A 20,606-nucleotide genomic window follows, 5' to 3' on the forward strand; every position below is an offset into this window, starting at 1 on the left:
CGGCCTGGGAGGGAGAGGCGAAAGTTTCAGCTTAAAGTTGTCATCAGCCCGGTATTCACTACGTGCAACTACAAATCTCTTCTCATCCAAAATTGATGTTGAAAACATTCTTCATAGTATGTTGGGTTTGTTTTAAATTAGTCAACGTGAGAAGCCTTGCATTACCGATCTTGTCCCAGGGAATAACTCTCCTGCCCTTTATCAAATCCTTGAAGTTTGGTATATGCTCCTCGGGCTTCTCCAATTCTTCCTGAATGCTCATCATCATCATCATCATCATCATCATCAGCAGCAGCAGCAGCAGCAGCAGCATCAGGGTCATCGTCATTTCAACATCTTTGTCGTCCGAATCCAATGAATCGAGGAACTATGTGTATATGACTTCGTCAAGATCTGCATCTCCACACACATCATTCAATAACAAATCCATCGTTGACATACAAATGACAACAAAAAAGACTACTCAAACATGTCATCAAACATATAGAGCACGAAAGGAGTTGCACATACCAGAGCGGCGTTGTTGTGGCTTGGGGCCTCTGGTGGCGGCGTTGTGGGCTGGAGACAATGACGAAGCAACGATGGCTACAAAGCTACGATGACGGCTATGTGGACAAGGCAGAAAAGAGGAGAGGAAGAAGGTAGGTCGGTCAAGGACGAGGACGTCTTTAAGAGATTTGGCGCGTGCTCCTTCTGTCACTCTGACGTAACGGATGCATCCTGACGCGTTCGGACGTCCCATATCCGTCTGACGCACGGGTTGAATATAAGGGCGCTGGTTAGCCCAAACATTTGGACCGAGTTTGCGAAATCCGATTGAGTGATGTTTTTCTGGCCGGGAAGGCCATTTGGATATTTGAGGCGGATACTTGAGGCGGATAAGGGGTAGGTTTGCAGATGCTCTAAGGCCACTAAAATCGTCACACACACACAGGAGCGAAGCGGAGCTGCCCATATATACGCATGCAAGGCTCCTGCGTTTGACCCCTCCCCCCACCACCCCCCTCTTGTGTATATCGGATGATCATGGCTTTTTTCGGCGTTCCTGTCGTGGCGGTCCTGCTTCTTGGCCTGGCCGCGGCGGCGTCGGCACAGCTGTCGGCAACGGTCTACGACGCATCCTGCCCGAGCGCGCTCGCGACGATCAAGAGCGGCGTGACGGCGGCGGTGAGCAAGGAGCCCCGCATGGGGGCCTCCCTGCTGAGGCTTCGCTTCCACGACTGTTTCGTCCAAGCAAGTCACCTCTCCCCTGATATTGCACCTTCTGCCCGTACCCTAGCTATTTTGTGATTCAGAATCTTATCTCTTTCAGATGTTACGTGAGTTGCACACTTGCATAGTTGCATGTACTGTAATTACTTCTGCATACGAGCTTAGTTACCCGCTGCGGCCGCTGCTGCTGCTACTCGATCTGATGGATGTTCGCACCAGTACATGACTTGTAGCACCGTCTAGGTTGCAGCTGGATGGGATCCAAACTGGTGTGAATGTGACGTGCATCTGTTTTGTAGCATCCATACTGATAGTATCATGTTGATTACAGGGATGCGACGCGTCGGTGCTGCTTGCCGAGACCGCCAACTTCACTGGTGAGCAGACCGCGTTCCCAAGTCCCAACGTCAACTCCATCAGGGGACTCGACGTCATCGACGGGATCAAGGCGCAGGTCGAGGCCGTCTGCGCACAGACCGTCTCCTGTGCCGACATCCTCGCCGTCGCCGCCCGGGACTCCATTGTCGCGTACGAAATACTCCTATACTCCTATACGCTAGCCTAGCCGGCTGGTCGAGACACTCCTGATTAAACTTTAGACGGATACCCGAATTGAAAGGATTGATTTCATTTCGCAGCTAGGAGGGGCGTCGTATACGGTTCCGTTGGGGAGAAGGGACTCCACCAGCGCGAGCCTCTCGGAGGCAAACAGGGACCTCCCTCCGCCAACCTCCGACCTCGCTGATCTCGTCGGCAACTTCTCTAGGAAAGGGCTCAGCGTAACCGACATGGTTGCACTGTCAGGTAATTAATCGCTGCAATCATTACGCCGAATAATTCGTGAGCTGTACTGATTTGCTTCACGTTTCAATTTCTTGCATGAAGACACTGAGTTTATTATTAGTACACTATTATTTTCGGGATAAATAGAAACGTTGGTTTTTTTTTTTTGTGGGAGAAAAGGATGTGTACTCATGGAAAGACATGCCAGATAGCATCCCCCATATTCATTAGATACTCCCAAACATGTCTAGGCTTAGTCTAGTCAATATTTGGCACGTAGCCTCATTGTTCAGTAGAAAAACTGACATGCATGCTGTAACAACCCTACAAAGATCATTTCAGAAAACAGAAGGAAAAAAAAACCCTACAAAGGTCAAGAAGTAGCTTTGATGGTTACTACATCGACATGGCGACAAGTGACAAGGGACTAGCCGAGGGGCATCTACATCAGATGAATATGGGAAAGTGAAGGATGAACGTTCGCCTTCCTATCTTATGCTATATGGAGCGAATGTTCCCTGGGCTCTCATGTTTTCTTTTTCAAAAGGGGGGCTCCCCGGCCTCTGCATCAAGAGTGATGCATATGGCCATCTTATTAACCGAGAAATAAATTGTGCCAACAAAGTTTCAAAGTCTCAAACTGAAAGAAAGAAAAAGCAGCTCACATAGAGCGTAAAAGGCTAGATACACAAACTAGCCAGGAAATGACGCCACAACCGGCTGGCTAAAAAAGGTAGGTAAACTAATTGCCTATCCTATTACATGACCGCCATCCAAACCGGTTGAAAATATCTCGAGCTACCATCTCCCAACGGGTAGATCCAGTAACCAAATGCTCCCTAGCCTCCATCGGAGTGAGTAGCGACCACGAACGGATCACTGCCTTAGCTCGGAAAATAACCTGCAAAAAATGAATCCGTGATGTTCTGTTAAAAACCAAATCATTTCTGCAAATCTAGATGGTCCACAGCAAAGCGCAAACTTCAACCCGAATATGTCTTGCTAAGGCAGACTCAATCTCATTAAGCCAAGTCCCAAATAAAGCGTTAACAGTAGTCGGTGGAGTAATATTAAAAGCAATGTGGACCGTCCGCCAAAGGACCTTGGCCAACGGGCAATCAAAAAAGAGGTGCTTAATCGTCTCATCCCGATCACAGAAACTGCACCTAGTAGGTCCTGTCCAATTACGCTTTATTAAGTTGTCCTTTGTTAAAATAACTTGTTTATGGACAAACCACATAAACACTTTTATTTTCAAAGGAACTTTGACATCCCAGACATTCTTGGAAGTTGGAATGGAGTTCGAATTAATAACATCAATATACATTGACTTAACTGTAAATACTTCAGACCTAGTCAACTTCCAGCGTAATTCATCAGGTTGGTCAGAAAGTTGAACCTCCATCAGTCTCCTAACTAAATGGAGCCAAACTTCCCAACGATTGCCCGCTAGTGACTGTCTAAACTGAATATTAAGGGGGATAGATTGAAATACCGTTGCAACGAACACCTCACGTCATTGAGCAATTCGATATAAAGACGGATATTGAATGGCCAAGGGTGAGTCGCCAAGCCAAGTATCCTCCCAGAAACGTGTAGTAGCACCGTTTCCAATAACAACTCTTGTCCTATTGGACAATAATTGTTTGCCTTTCATTAGTCCTTTCCAGAAAGGCGAGCCAGTCGGCCTAACTGTTACCTTGGACAGTGTTCTAGTCTGGAGGTACTCGCTACGAAGGATCTGCGCCCACATGGCTTCAGTCCCGGATGAGAGCTTCCACAACCACTTACTAAGAAGGCATCTGTTCTTAACTTCAAGATTCTCAATACCAAGACCTCCTTGGTCTTTTGGTCGACAGATAATATCCCATTTAGCAAGCCGGTATTTTCTTTTAAGTTCATCACCCTGCCAAAAGAAGCGTGATCGATAGGAGTCCAGTCTTTTCCTAACACCAACTGGGACCTCAAAGAACGATAAGAGGAACATAGGCATACTCGTGAACACCGAATTTATCAAGATTAACCGGCCTCCGTATGACATGAGCTTACCCTTCCAGCAACTCAGTTTCTTCTCAAATCGGTCCTCGATACACTTCCATTCTCTGTTTGTCAGCCTACGATGATGTATCGGAATACCAAGGTAGGAGAAGGGTAAATTCCCCAACTCGCACCCAAACAATTGCCTATAAGACTCCTGTTCGTCTTTGGCTCTACCAAAGTAGAACAACTCACTCTTATGAAAGTTAATCTTTAACCCGGTCAATTGTTCAAAGAGGCATAACAATAGCTTCATATTTCTCGCCTTGGCCAAGTCGTGCTCCATAAAGATGATTGTATCATCAGCGTATTTAAGGATGGATACACCTCCATCAACAAGATGAGGTACCAAGCCACCCACTTGACCATTCTCCTTAGCCCTTCCTATCAAAATTGCTAACATATCCACCACAATGTTAAACAGGATAGGGGACATTGGATCTCCTTGTCTGAGGCTTTTATGAGTTTGGAAATACTGACCTATATCGTCATTCACTTTAATTCCCACACTCCCTTTTTGCGTAAATGATTCGACCTGCCGGAGCCAGGCATCATCAAAACCTTTCATACGCAATGCCTGTTGGAGGAATGGCCACTTGACCTTATCGTATGCTTTTTCGAAATCCACCTTAAAAATTACCCCATCTAATTTTTTGGAGTGAATTTCATCGAGCGTTTCATGAAGGACAACCACCCCTTCAAGGATGTTTCTGTCCGGCATGAAAGCAGTTTGGGATTGTTGCACCACAGAATGCGCAATCTGTGTGAGCCTATTAGTCCCGACCTTGGTGAAGATTTTGAAACTAACATTGAGGAGGCAAATCGGCCTGAACTGCTCAATTCTCACAGCCTCCGTTTTCTTAGGGAGCAATGTGATAGTTCCAAAATTCAAGTGAAATAATTGAAGCTGTCCAGAGAAAAGATCATGAAACATAGGTAGCAAATCCCCCTTAATAATGTGCCAGCACTTTTTATAGAACTCGGCCGGGAACCCATCCGGTCCGGGAGCCTTATTGTTTTTCATTTGTGCAATAGCATCAAACACCTCCTTCTCTGAGAACGGGGCCAGCAAGATATCATTATCGGCAGCAGACAATTGAGGTACATCCTCAGTCCTAGACTCATCGAGGGACACACAATTATCCTCCGGAGGCCCAAATAACTGCCTATAATACTCGGTAATATATGTTTTGAGGTTATCCTGCCCTACAATAATACCCTCATCTTGTTCAAGTTGAAAGATACGCTTCTTTCTGTGCTTACCATTGGCAATCAGGTGAAAGAATAGAGTATTGGGGTCCCCTTGGACCACTTTGCGGACCTTAGCTCGCAAAGCCCACTTCAGCTCTTCTTCGCGGAGAAGTTCTTTCAACCTCTTCTCCGCCTCAGTTTTAACCTGGAGCTCAGCTGGCAGCAAAATCGCGGATTCAACTTTTATGTCCAGGGCCTGTATAAGAGAAAGGAGCCTATCCTTCTCAATCTTATACACCCCACTAAGGTGCTTAGCCCAACCCCGTAAGAAACTTCTCAAATGCCTAATTTTATTCTGCCAACGCTCGACCGCCGTCCTACCTCCTACACCCTTAGCCCATTCCCTGGCAATGAGGTCTAAGAACCCCTCATGTTCGAACCAGGCCATCTCGAATGAGAAGGTGTTTTTCTTTCCCACATGGTTCAGCTCCCCGGAGTCCACGAACAGTGGTGTGTGATCGGATATTCCCCACGAGAGAGCTTGTACCGTAACAAGAGGGAACTTCTGTTCCCACTCCACGCTCGCGAGAACTCGATCAAGCTTTTCATATGTCAGGTTTGGCAAAGCATTAGCCCAGGTAAACTTTCTACCAGAAAGCTCTATCTCCCTCAGATCCAAGCTCTCAACAATGGTATTGAACATAAACGACCATCTACAGTCAAAGTTATCATTATTCTTCTCCTCTCTCCTCCGAATGATATTGAAATCACCCCTAACCAACATCGGAAGCTGCTCGGACCCACAAATTCAAACAAGGTCCGCCAGAAACTCCGGTTTAAGCTCGGGCTGTGCAGCACCGTAAACCGCCACCAAAGCCCAATTGAAACAATCAACTTTAGACCTAACTCGAAACTTAACCGCAAAGTCTCCCATCACTACACTCCAGACCTCAAGGGAATCGCATCTCACTCCCAGCAAGATACCTCCCGATCGTCCTCGCGGAGGTAGGCAATGCCAATCGAAATCAACACCACCCGCAAGAGAGGAAAGAAACTAAGGTGCAAAATTATCTCTACCAGTTTCAGAGAGAGCAATGAAATCTAATCGATGCTCCAAAGACGCCTCAGCGAGAAACCTTCGTTTAGCCAAGTCCTTCAGACCTCTGCTATTCCAAAAGATTCCTTTCATAAGTCATCATGAATTTTTTTGCCGTACGAATCCTAGCACTCCTACGTACCGCGATGCGGGATACACCTTTCGCTTCCACTTACGTTTGGGTTTATTACTGTCCACCATCCGGTCCTCATAACCGGGCTCTGGTGGTTGATTCACTACAACTTCTACACTAACCTCCTCTTCGTCGGACTCAGTAGTGGATGGTGCAAGGTCCGCACACAAATTGTCAAGCACTCTCACCCCTAATGCATCAATCTCAGCATCATTCATAGGTCTCACTGCCGCTAGGTTTTGAATGGTTTCTAAAGCGCGTTCCGCTTCCAGATCAAGGAGATCATTAACCGAGTTGGAAATTTCAGAATTGGTATTCCCTAGCGAAACCCCTACTTGATTTGCATTATTTATAATCTCATCCATAGAAAAGTGCAAAATAGAATTGGACAAGTTGACTGACATACCGGTAGTGACCTCAATGTCACGAAGCTTGGCCGCCCTCATAGCGCACCTCTGCTGCATGTCATCAACCTCCAGGTGGTCCTGGAGATGAGAACTCATCTATCTCCCCTCAAAGACCGGGTCGGGGATCCCGCCGAAGGCAATAACCTCCTCCCGAGTAGCGCCACTCGGAGGAGGCAGCGGTGGAGGGCTCCCATGGCGAACGGACAGGAGGCCGGGGGAGGAAGGTGCCGGCGCCGCCTGCCCGAGCACCCCCTCTGCCCCAACCCTCAAGCCTGAGGGCGTCACCGTCCCGACAGCCGAAGGCGAGGGATGGACTGGGGCCACCTGCCCTAGACTCCCGCCGAGCACCACAGGAGAAGCCGCAACAGCCGGTGCCGAAAGGGAAGGGTCTGAGGCCACCTGCCCCAGACGGTCTCTCTCACACCCGGCCAGCAACAGCGAGGCTGGCGTCGCCAGGGCCACCTGCCCCTGACTACCGCCGAGCAGCATAGGAGAAACTGCAGCAGCCAGTGCCGAAAGGGAAGGGTCCAAGGCCACCTGCCCCAGACAGTCCCTCACGGCCGGCCAATGACGACGATGCAGGCGTCGACTCAGCCACCAAATGTCTGCACGAGACCGCAGGGAACCCAGGGAGGAAAGGAACCACCTAAGGCTCCACATTCCTTCCCCCTCCCAAGGTCGTCTCCGAGTGGCCCGTCACACAGTCACCCACCACGGGACGAACAGCCGACACAAAATCCAGCACCGGGAGCGAGCACTCAAAAGCATCCTCAGACTCCACCCGATAGCTCCAAAGTCTAGGAGGAGCAGACGCGGGCTCAAAAGATCCAAACCTCAACGTGCTCTTAGGTATTAACGGAGATGGTCCCGGCTCTACCCATGATCCAGTCTCGGGCAACTGAGCAACTGGTCCCGACCCGTTGGGCCTTTCTCGACCAGCCTCATCAGTCAGATCCTCCCTAGCACCCGCATTATCGTCTTCCTCGTGCATATCCATATCAGCACCCAAACCCGCCTCGGCAAACAACTCAGAATCCTCAAACTCAATCTCAAGAGGGAAAACCTCTCCCCTGTAAGTCCAGTTAACCACATCCGGGACGAAATCGATGTCCAGAACACTCACTCGCAATCTGGCCACCCCATGGGCGCGAGTGAATGTCATATCCACTTTCTCAGTTTTGCCAACCATGATACCCAGACTAGCCACAACACGAACATCTGTTAGAGCCTCAGAGGGTGCCCCAGAGAAACGCAGTTACACCTGAGTAAGGGTTTCCCCTTAGGCTCCACTTTCTTCCACTCTTGAAACTCAAGAATACAATTAGTACCTGGCACCTTACACATCCCAAAGCTCAGCAACCGCCGCAGGTCATCTACCGACGGGAGGTCAACCCTGAACACGCGCTCCTCAACGAGAACAAGCTCCCACTGAAAGTCTCCAGGAGCCAGTTCCTGAAGCCTCTGCACAATCTGAGCTTCAGAGACATCTCCCTGGGTAACCTTCACAATACCAGTAGTCAGGCTCTGCGTCTCAACTGGAATCTCTCTCACAGCTGGGGACTCAAAGAACATCAGCTCGGCACAATATACTCCATACATTGTAAGAGCCGGAGCCTGCTCACGAAGAAGCAAGCAATCCCCCGAGGCATGTGCTGGCTTACCACATGAATCACACAACTCAACCACACACTCAGCAATGAAGTGTCCTTTCTCACCACAACGATAACAAAGCATTTTCTCCTTCCTACGCGCCCACTTGGATGCCCGCTCAGACTCAGACCTGATACCCGCGTCAACAGAAGCGCCAGTCATATCAACATCCGTGTTAGCCAGAGCTGTGACTGCCTCCAGAACCTCGCTAGTCAGGGCGGTCGCCTGAGTGGGATTAGCCTCCACCTCGGACGCCTGATGGTTTATAGTGGCCTGCGGTGGATGCTGTCTGCGGAAACCATGACCACCACCTCGACCACGATGATGACCACGGTAGCCACCTCTCTGCCGTGAGTCCAGTCCGGAAGCGCCCTCGACAAAACCGCCCAGAGGACCAAGGAAGGGCCTCTCAGCAGAACCATCACTCTGCCAGGCATAACCTCGGCCACCTCCCGTAGATGACGATCCACGGTGTTGACCATCCCCATACGCATCATAGACATCATCCTCCCATTGTCCCCGGGGCGGATTTGACGACTCAGCAGTCATGTTGTCTTGTCTCGTCTGCGTAGGACCCGAGCGATTTTGCGTCGGCCTCTCCACGTAGTGAGGCGGCAGCGCTGCTCGAGACTGCACACCGGCATGGGTTGCCTGAGCCACCGGCCGAACCCCATCTACATGGCCAACCGGTCTAGGGCCATTATGCACCGGCGGCCTTGGCGGAGCAGCTCCACGCCCCATGGCGGAAGTAAACGGAGGCCTCGGCGGAGGCGCACCACGTCCCGTGGCGGCCAACAAGGTCGGGATCACTGGCGGCCTCACCCCGGGCTGAGCGCCAGGTCTACGACCCATAGTGGCTGCAGCCGCACCTGCAGGAGCTTCGGTGCCCCGACCCGACGGCATGGGCGGCACCCCCCCACGACCGGAGCCATGCACAGGCCAGGGCAGTGCGGCCTGGCCACCGGCAGCAGCAGGCAGCGGTGCACTTCCGCCACGGCCAGCCCCCCTGCTAGATGAGGCCTTAGGGAGTACCGGTGGGCCCCCACACCCGACCATGGTCCCTAGCGGCGGAATACGACGAGCCCGGCCGTTCCCCGGCAACAAAGATCGGTGCGACGACTGGGAACCAAGAACCCTAGGTCACTGCGGATGTTGCTAGAGCGACGTACGTTTCTGGCTGCATGCCTCGATGCCCTGTATGTACTCCAAGGCCCGATCTGACTAGGCCTCATACCCAGCCGATCCCAGCCCATCAACACCCCACGGCCCAACAACCGACCCCCCCCCCTCGCGGCCCAGGAGCGAATTCAAACGCTCCTGGTGGAGCACACCGATCTGGGACGCCGTGACCGGCGGCTGCGCCGCCGCGGTCACCTCCGACGCCGATTGAGCCCGAGTCCGGCAAGGAACCTTCCTTCTAGTAGCCGTAGTCCAAGAATCCGGTCGAATCAAATAAAAAACAATCAAGTTCGGAAGACTTACCTTAGGTATGGGACCTTTCCATGGCCAGATCGCGGAAGCCGCCGTCCTCCGATGAACAATCCAGCGAACCACCTCCACAGTTTCCTCCGGAATAAGACCTTGCCGCGCCGGATCGTCAATCGGCATGACTCCCTCGACGATTGTAGCCACTTCCTCCTCCGAATACCCAGGGTTGAAAGCTTCACAAATCATGTCCGAAGTCGTCGGCGAATATCCATCGGACGGGACGCCGGAGCAGTCTCCATCGTCGTCCTCCTCTTCATCAGATTCGGCGAGAGCCCAGAATCTCCCCCCGACTTGCCTAGTGAAGGAAATATGCCCTAGAGGCAATAATAAAGTTATTATTTATTTCCTCATATCATGATAAATGTTTATTATTCATGCTAGAATTGTATTAACCGGAAACATGATACATGTGTGAGTACATAGACAAACATATAGTCACTAGTATGCCTCTACTTGACTAGCTCATTAATCAAAGATGGTTATGTTTCCTAACCATAGACATGTGTTGTCATTTGATTAATGGGATCACATCATTAGGAGAATGATGTGATTGACATGACCCATTCCGTTAGCCTAGCACTTGATCGTTTAGTATATTGCTATTGCTTTCTTCATGACTTATACATGTTCCTGTAACTATGAGATTATGCAACTCCCATTTACCAGAGGAACACTTTGGGTGTGTAACGCCCCGGATACAACTTTACATATTCGTAACTCCGACTCTTGCCTTTTCCGGAGATGCTATATGATACTTCCTTCGTGGTTGGGTTTTTGTCGTTTGTTTTGCATTTTGTTCTTGTCTTGCATCTTGTCTCACAGCATCATGCGCATTGCATCGGCATCGTTTTCATAAAACTTGCATCCGTTCGGGTTCCACCGGTTCTCTTCGTTGTCCGTTCCGAGTCCGGACACACTCGCACGCGCCCGCGGCACCTCCGAAATATTACTTTATAAGTGGCATAAAAATATTCTCGGAATGGGTTGCAACTTGTTGTGTGGTCTTATTATAGTGTAGACAGGCCGTCTGCCAAGTTTCGTCGCATTCGGAGTCCATCTGATAGCCCAACCGTTAAATGTATAGCGGTACCGTTGCCGGTACCTTCGCTGGATGTTTCGGTCTTCGGAACTGCCGCCAGGCCTCTCTCTCTTTTCTCTCTTCTCAGCCCAAGGCCTTCTACACAGTCACTTGCAGCCCACCTAGCCATCGTACAACCCTCCCCCCGATTGGAGCCATCGGATCGTGATCAGAGGGCTCCGAAAGCCCCAAAACGCCCCTAACCTAGCCTACCTACTATATATGGACACCCCCTCTCCATTTTTGGGTTACCCTAGTCTTCCCCTACCCCTAGACCCCCTCTCTCCTTGGATCTGCCACCACCAACCACAGCCAACCTCCCTTCCTCAATTTCCGCGCCGGCCCGCTCCTCCGCCGCCACTTGGCGCGCCGCCAATCGCTGCGCCGCCACCTGAGGCATCGTCCCAGCCAATTAGGCCGCGCCACATCGCCCAGCCACGCGCTTCCACCCAACCCGCAGCCTCCACCTGTCGCCCCTGCCTCCCTCCTCCTCCCGCAGGGCCCGCCGGAGCCCATCGCAGGCCCGCCCCGGGCCAGATCCGGGCCGGGACGAGCCCGCGCGAAGCCGTCGTCGCCCGCAACTCCCTCGCGCCCCGAGCTCCGCGCCCGATCCCCGCAGAAGACCAGCGCCTCGCCGCCGGCGACCACCAGGCCGATCCTGCTCCTCTCTCCTTCCCCTGCCTGTGCTTCTTCCTCTTCCTCTCACATAGCTCTCTCTCCCCATGTTCCGCAGGACCCCGAAGCCTCGTCGTGCCGCTGCATGGAGTTCGCCGGATCTCGCGGCCCCGTCGTTCCTGCGCTCGGATCCGTGCCGCCCCTCGCCGTCCTCGTCCACCTCCGGCCGGATCCGGTGCCCAGGGACTAGATCTGCCCATTCCCGCCGTCATCCCATGTCGCTGGAGTCCCAACTCCCGCCGGAGTTCATCCGTCCGCCGCCTGAACCTGCTACTATTCCATCTTCAGAAACGAACGAGCGACTGCAGCCAGCGCCTCTGCTCGCCTGCGTTGACCGAGTCCCTGCGCCTGGGCTGCCTCCCCTCCAGCGCCAAGGCCCAGCACCCCGCCAGCCTACCTCTTCCACCGACTGGGCCTCAGCCCACTAGGTGAGGCCACCCCCAGCGCCCCCTCCTTTTGTTTTTTTTCTCCTATTGGGCCAGCCTGCAGTTTCAGCCCGATGCATGTTTTTTTCCTGTTCCGTTTTTAGCATTTATCCAGAGTTACAGATTTACAGAAAAACCCCTGAAGTTCATGCATTAATAACACATTAATCGTGCATCGGATTAAAATGATTCAAACATGTAAAATGCTCAGAAAATTGTGTAGATTAATAATACGCCACTTTCATCTATGTTAAAAATGTTTAACATGCTGTTTGTGTTTATTTTGCATAATGCCATGTTAAAATGCTTTATTTCATAACTAAATAACAGTAGCTCGGTTCTAAATAAACTTTATACGTAAATGGGGTGGAAAAATGCCTAGTTTAACATGGTCCACTTTATTTTCCTGTTTAACAACAATAAAATTGTGTTTAGGGCAGAACAGTACCAAATTCATTTTATGCACATGGGGATTTTTCGGAATTATTGTTTTGTTGTTCCGGCCTCATTTAAACTTGCTTAGATAGGTAGTTTTATTGTGCCTCACCTCTTGCCATGTTAACCAACATTTAATATTGATGTGTACATAGCCGAGAGATAACTAAATAAGTCATGTGGTGTTTCGTCAATATGCAACTCGTTGCATATTGAGCTCCACTTAATTTGTAGTATTGTTTGTTGCACTTTGCCATGCCATGCCTCTTTAAACCGGACATGCATCATACTTGTTTGTGCATCATGCCATGTTTATGCTTGTGCATTTACCGTGTTGTTTGTTTCTTTCCGGTGTTGCTTCTTAGTTCCGGTAATGTTGCGATTGTGAGGATTCGTTCGACTACTTCCGCTTGTCTTCTTCATGGACTCGTTCTTCTTCCTTGCGGGATTTCAGGCAAGATGACCGCTACCCTAGATCTCACTACTATCATTGCTATGCTAGTTGCTTCGTTCTATTGCTATGCTGCGTTACCTATCTTTTGCTCATCAAGCCATCCCAAATTGCCATGAACCTCTAACCTTTGACACCCTCCCTAGCAAACCATTGCTTGGCTATGTTACCGCTTTGCTCAGCCCCTCTTATAGCGTTGCTAGTTGCAGGTGAAGTTGAAGATTTCTCCATGGTGGACAGGATTTTGGTTGGGATATCACAATATCTCTTATATTATTAATGCATCTATATATTTGGTAAAGGGTGGAAGGCTCGGCCTTATGCCTGGTGTTTTGTTCCACTCTTGCCGCCCTAGTTTCCGTCATACCGGTGTTATGTTCCCAGATTTTGCGTTCCTTACGCGGTCGGGTGATTTATGGGACCCCCTCGACAGTTCGCTTTGAATAAAACTCCTCCAGCAAGGCCCAACCTTGGTTTTACCATTTGCCTCACCACTACCTATATTTTCCCTTGGGAGTAATTAACCCAAGGGTCATCTTTATTTTAGCCCCCCCGGGCCAGTGCTTGTCTAAGTGTTGGTCCGAACCGGGCAGACTGCGGGGCCACCTCGGAGCAACTCAAGGTCTGGTTTTACTCGTAGGCTGACCTATCCAGTGTTGCCCTGAGAATGAGATATGTGCAGCTCCTATCGGGATTGTCGGCGCACCGGGCGGTCTTGCTGGTCTTGTTTTACCATTGTCGAAATATCTTGTAAACCGGGATTCCGAGTCTGATCGGGTCTTCCTGGGAGAAGGTCTATTCCTTCGTTGATCACGAGAGCTTGTCATGGGCTAAGTTGGGACACCCCTGCAGGGTATAATCTTTCGAAAGCCATGCCTACGGTTATAGGCAGATGGGAATTTGTTAATGTCCGGTTGTAGATAACTTGACACCAGATCCGAATTAAAACGCATCAACCGCGTGTGTAGCCGTGATGGTCTCTTCTCGGCGGAGTACGGGAAGTGAACACGGTCTTTGGGTTATGTTTGACGTAAGTAGGAGTTCAGGATCACTTCTTGATCATTGCCAGTTGACGACCGTTCCTTTGCTTCTCTTCTTGCTCTTATTTGCGTATGTTAGCCACCATATATGCTTAGTCGCTGCTGCAGCCTCACCACCTTACCCCTTCCTTTCCCATTAAGCTTTGCTAGTCTTGATACCCATGGTAATGGGATTGCTGAGTCCTCGTGGCTCACAGATTACTACAGCAACCGTTGGAGGTACAGGTTCATGCGATGATCATGACGCGAGAGCGATGCTTGCTTGCGTTGAGTTCTTCTTCTGCTTCTTCTTCGATCAGGGGATAGGTTCCAGGTCGGCAGCCTGGGCTAGCAGGGTGGATGTCGTTTGAGTTTCTGTTTGTGTTTCATCCATAGGCGGATGATGCTCTTATGTATTGTGATGTTGTATTCGTGTGGCATTGTATGCCTTATGTATGTATCCCCATCTATTATTTAATGTTGATGTAATGATATCCACCTTGCAAAAGCGTTTCAATATGCGGGTCTATCCTTGGTGGGACCTTCGAGTTCCTTTTGGATAGGGTCGCATATTGGGCGACAGGGTGCTACCAAACGTCACAACGTAACTGGGTGATTATAAAAGAGTACTACAGGTGTCTCCAAAGGTATCTCTGGGCCCTCTCGGTAATGCACATCACTATAAGCCTTGCAAGCAATGTAGCTAATGAGTTAGTTACGGAATGATGCATTACATAATGAGTAAAGAGACTTGCCGGTAACGAGATTGAACTAGGTATTAGATACCGACGATCGAATCTCGGGCAAGTAACATACCGATGACAAAGGGAACAACGTATGTTGTTATGCGGTTTGACCGATAAAGATCTTCGTAGAATATGTAGGAGCCAATATGAGCATCCAGGTTCCGCTATTGGTTATTGACCGAGAATAGTTCTAGGTCATGTCTACATAGTTCTCGAACCCATAGGGTCCGCACGCTTAACGTTACGATGACAGTTTTATTATGAGTTTATATATTTTGATGTACCGAAGGTTGTTCGGAGTCCCGGATGTGATCCAGGACATGACGAGGAGTCCCGAAATGGTCGAGACATAAAGATTGATATATTGGAAGCATATATTTGGATATCAGAAACGTTCCGGGAGAAACCGGGATTTTTCCGGAGTACCGGGGGGTAACCGGAACCCCCCAGGGGATTATTGGGCCTACATGGGCCATGAGGGAGAAGAGGAGGGCCGGCCAGGGCAGGCCGCGCGCCCCCTCTCCCCCTAGTCCGAATAGGACAAGGAGGGGGGGGGGGCGGCGCCCCCCTTTCCTCTTTCCCCTCCCCCCTTTCCTTCTCCACCAAGGCAAGAGGGGGGAGTCCTACTCCCGGTGGGAGTAGGACTCCTCCAGGCGCACCCCTTGGGGGCCGGCCGCACCTCCCACTCCCTCCTTTATATACGGGGGCAGGGGGGCACCCTAGAACACACAAGTTGATCTTCGTGATCGTTCCTTAGCCGTGTGCGGTGCCCCCCTCCACCATATTCCACCTCGGTCATATCGTCGCGGAGTTTAGGCAAAGCCCTGCGCCGGTAGAACATCATCATCGTCACCACGCCGTCGTGCTGACGGAACTCATCCCCGACACTTTGCTGGATCGGAGTCCGGGGATCATCATCGAGCTGAACGTGTGCTGAACTCGGAGGTGCCGTACGTTCGGTACTTGGATCGGTCGGATCGTGAAGACATAAGACTACATCAACCATGTTGTCATAATGCTTCCGCTTACGGTCTACGAGGGTACATGGACATTACTCTCCCCTCTCGCTGCTATGCATCACCATCATCTTGCGTGTGCGTAGGAATTTTTTTTGAAATTACTACGTTCCCCAACAGTGGCATCCGAGCCTGGTTTTATGCGTAGATGTCATATGCACGAGTAGAACACAAGTGAGTTGTGGGCGATACAAGTCATACTGCTTACCAGCATGTCATACTTTGGCTCAGCGGTATTGTGAGATGAAGCGGCCCGGACCGACATTACGCGTACGCTTACGCGAGACTGGTTTCACCGTTACGAGCACTCGTGCTTAAAGGTGACTGGCGGGTGTCTGTCTCTCTCACTTTAGCTGAATCGAGTGTGGCTACGCCCGGTCCTTGCGAAGGTTAAAACAACATTAACTTGACGAACTATCATTGTGGTTTTGATGCGTAGGTAAGAACGGTTCTTGCTAAGCCCGTAGCAGCCACGTGAAATTTGCAACAACAAAGTAGAGGACGTCTAACTTGTTTTTGCAGGGCATGTTGTGATGTGATATGGTCAAGACGTGATGCTATATTTTATTGTATGCGATGATCATGTTTTGTAACCGAAGTTATCGGCAACTGGCAGGAGCCATATGGTTGTCGCTTTATTGTATGAAATGCAAACGCCCTGTAATTGATTTACTTTATCACTAAGCGGTAGCGATAGTCATAGAAGCAATAGATGGCGTAACGACAGTGATGCTACGATGGAGATCAAGGTGTCGCGCCGGTGACGATGGTGATCACGACGGTGCTTCGAAGATGGAGATCACAAGCACAAGATGATGATGGCCATATCATATCACTTATATTGATTGCATGTGATGTTTATCCTTTATGCATCTTATCTTGCTTTGATTGACGGTATCATTTTAAGATGATCTCTCACTAAATTATCAAGAAGTGTTCTCCCTGAGTATGCACCGTTGTGAAAGTTCTTCGTGCTGAGACACCACGTGATGATCGGCTGTGATAGGCTCTACGTTCAAATACAACGGGTGCAAAACAGTTGCACACGCGGAATACTCAGGTTAAACTTGACGAGCCTAGCATATAACAGATATGGCCTCGGAACACGGAGACCGAAAGGTCGAGCGTGAATCATATAGTAGATATGATCAACATATTGATGTTCACCGTTGAAACTACTCCATCTCACGTGACGATCGGACATGGTGTAGTTGATATGGATCACGTAATCACCTAGAAGATTAGAGGGATGTCTATCTAAGTGGGAGTTCTTAAGTATAATTGAACTTAAATTTATCATGAACTTAGTACCTGATAGTATTTTGCTTGTCTATTTTTGTTGTAGATAGATGGCAAAGTTTAATGCGTTCCTTGAGAAAGCAAAGTTGAAATATGATGGTAGCAATTACACGGACTGGGTCCGTAACCTGCGGATTATCCTCATTGCTGCACAGAAGAATTACGTCCTGGAAGCACCGCTGGGTGCCAGGCCTGCTGCTGATGCAATTGACGACGTTAAAAACGTCTGGCAGAGCAAAGCTGCTGACTACTCGATAGTTCAGTGTGCCATGCTTTACGGCTTAGAACTGGGTCTTCAACGATGTTTTGAACGTCATGGAGCATATGAGATGTTCTAGGAGTTGAAGTTAATATTTCAAGCAAATGCCCGGATTGAGAGATATGAAGTCTCCAATAAGTTCTATAGCTGCAAGATGGAGGAGAATAGTAATGTCAGTGAACACATACTCAAAATGTCTGGGTATAATAATCACTTGATTCAACTGGGAGTTAATCTTCCTGATGATAGTGTCATTGACAGAATTCTTCAATCACTGCCACCAAGCTACAAGAGCTTCATGATGAACTATAATATGCAAGTGATGGATAAGACTATTCCCGAGCTCATCGCAATGCTAAAAGCCGCGGAGGTAGAAATCAAGAAAGAGCATCAAGTGTTGATGGTTAACAAGACCACCAGTTTCAAGAAAAAGGGCAAAGGGAAGAAGAAGGGGAACTTCAAGAAGAACAGCAAACAAGTTGCTGCTCAAGAGAAGAAACCCAAGTCTGGACCTAAGCCTGAGACTGAGTGCTTCTACTGCAAGCAGACTGGACACTGGAAGCGGAACTGCCCCAAGTATTTGGCGGATAAGAAGGATGGCAAAGTGAACAAAGGTATATGTGATATACATGTTATTGATGTGTACCTTACTAATGCTCGCAGTAGTACCTGGGTATTTGATACTGGCTCTGTTGCTAATATTTGCAACTCGAAACAGGGACTACGGATTAAGCGAAGATTGGCTAAGGACGAGGTGATGATGCGCGTGGGAAATGGTTCCAAAGTCGATGTGATCGCGGTTGGCACGCTACCTCTACATCTACCATCGGGATTAGTTTTAGACCTAAATAATTGTTATTTGGTGCTAGCGTTGAGCATGAACATTATATCTGGATCTTGTTTGATGCGAGACGGTTATTCATTTAAGTCAGAGAATAATGGTTGTTCTATTTATATGAGTAATATCTTTTATGGTCATGCACCCTTGAAGAGTGGTCTATTTTTATTGAATCTCGATAGTAGTGATACACATATTCATAGTGTTGAAACCAAAAGATACAGAGTTGATAATGATAGTGCAACTTATTTGTGGCACTGCTGTTTAGGTCATATCGGTGTAAAGCGCATGAAGAAACTCCATACTGATGGGCTTTTGGAATCACTTGGTACTTGCGAACCGTGCCTCATGGGCAAGATGACTAAAACGCCGTTCTCCGGAACTATGGAGCGAGCAACTGATTTGTTGGAAATCATACATACTGATGTTTGTGGTCCAATGAATGTTGAGGCTTGCGGCGGGTATCGTTATTTTCTCACATTCACAGATGATTTGAGCAGATATGGGTATATCTACTTAATGAAACACAAGTCTGAAACATTTGAAAAGTTCAAAGAATTTCAGAGTGAAGTGGAAAATCATCGTAACAAGAAAATAAAATTTCTACGATCTGATCGTGGAGGAGAATATTTGAGTTACGAGTTTGGTTTACATTTGAAACAATGCGGAATAGTTTCGCAACTCACTCCACCCGGAACACCACAACGAAATGGTGTGTCTGAACGTCGTAATCGTACTTTACTAGATATGGTGCGATCTATGATGTCTCTTACTGATTTACCGCTATCGTTTTGGGGTTATGCTTTAGAGACAGCCGCATTCACGTTAAATAGGGCAACATCAAAATCCGTTGAGATGACGCCTCATGAACTGTGGTTTGGCAAGAAACCAAAGTTGTCGTTTCTTAAAGTTTGGGGCTGCGATGCTTATGTGAAGAAACTTCAACCAGATAAGCTCGAACCCAAATCGGAGAAATGTGTCTTCATAGGATACCCAAAAGAGACTATTGGGTACACCTTCTATCACAGATCTGAAGGCAAGATTTTCGTTGCAAAATTCGGATCCTTTTTAGAGAAGGAGTTTCTCTCGAAAGAAGTGAGTGGGAGGAAAGTAGAATTTGATGAGGTAACTGTACCCGCTCCCTTATTGGAAAGTAGTTCATCACAGGAACCGGTTCCTGTGACAACTACACCAATCAGTGAGGAAGCTAATGATATTGATCATGAAACTTCAGATCAAGTTTCTACTGAACCTCGTAGGTCTACCAGAGTAAGATCCGCACCAGAGTGGTACGGTAATCCTATTCTGGAAGTCATGTTACTTGACCATGATGAACCTACGAACTATGAGGAATTGATGATGAGCCCAGATTCCGCAAAATGGCTAGAGGCCATGAAATCTGAGATGGAATCCATGTATGAGAACAAAGTATGGACTTTGGTTGACTTGCTCGATGATCGGCAAGCCATTGAGAATAAATGGATTTTTAAGGAGAAGACTGACGCTGATGGTAATATAACTGTCTATAAAGCTCGACTTGTTGCAAAAGGTTTTCGACAAGTTCAAGGGGTTGACTACAATGAGACTTTCTCACCCGTAGCGATGCTTAAGTCTGTCCGAATCATGTTAGCAATTGCTGCATTTTATGATTATGAAATTTGGCAAATGGATGTCAAAACTGCATTCTTGAATGGATTTCTGGAAGAAGAGTTGTATATGATGCAGCCAGAAGGTTTTGTTGATCCAAAAGGTGCTAACAAAGTGTGCAAGCTCCAGCGATCCATTTATGGACTGGTGCAAGCATCTCGGAGTTGGAATAAACGCTTTGATAGTGTGATCAAAGCATATGGTTTTATACAGACTTTTGGAGAAGCCTGTATTTGCAAGAAAGTGAGTGGGAGCTCTGTAGCATTTCTGATATTATATGTAGATGACATATTATTAATTGGAAATGATATAGAATTTCTGGATAGCATAAAGGGATACTTGAATAAAAGTTTTTCTATGAAAGACCTCGGTGAAGCTGCTTATATATTGGGCATCAAGATTTATAGAGATAGATCAAGACGCTTAATTGGACTTTCACAAAGCACATACCTTGATAAAGTTTTGAAAATGTTCAAAATGGATCAGGCAAAGAAAGGGTTCTTGCCCGTACTACAAGGTGTGAAGTTGAGTCAAACTCAATGCCCGACCACAGCAGAAGATAGAGAGAAAATGAAAGATGTTCCCTATGCTTCAGCCATAGGCTCTATCATGTCTGCAATGCTGTGTACCAGACCTGACGTGTGCTTAGCAATAAGCTTGGAAGGAAGGTACCAAAGTAATCCAGGAGTGGATCACTGGACAGCGGTCAAGAACATCTTGA

The 20,606-nt window shown here is 48.5% G+C and overlaps 1 protein-coding gene across 1 annotated transcript in view; it reads left to right on the forward strand.

Annotated features, from left to right (window-relative positions):
* Positions 1 to 1,024: 1,024 nt before the first annotated feature.
* Positions 1,025 to 20,606, forward strand: part of LOC119293647 (peroxidase 2-like) — a 36,231-nt gene continuing 16,649 nt past the window's right edge. The window contains exons 1-3 of the mRNA XM_037572037.1: positions 1,025 to 1,233; positions 1,544 to 1,740; positions 1,832 to 2,016. Of these exons, the coding sequence (XP_037427934.1) occupies positions 1,027 to 1,233; positions 1,544 to 1,740; positions 1,832 to 2,016 (589 nt within the window). The 5' untranslated portion in view covers positions 1,025 to 1,026. The remainder of the gene's footprint in view (positions 1,234 to 1,543; positions 1,741 to 1,831; positions 2,017 to 20,606) is intronic.

This window comes from Triticum dicoccoides, chromosome 4B, assembly GCF_002162155.2.
Source record: "Triticum dicoccoides isolate Atlit2015 ecotype Zavitan chromosome 4B, WEW_v2.0, whole genome shotgun sequence".
NCBI classification, from domain to species: Eukaryota; Viridiplantae; Streptophyta; class Magnoliopsida; order Poales; family Poaceae; genus Triticum; species Triticum dicoccoides.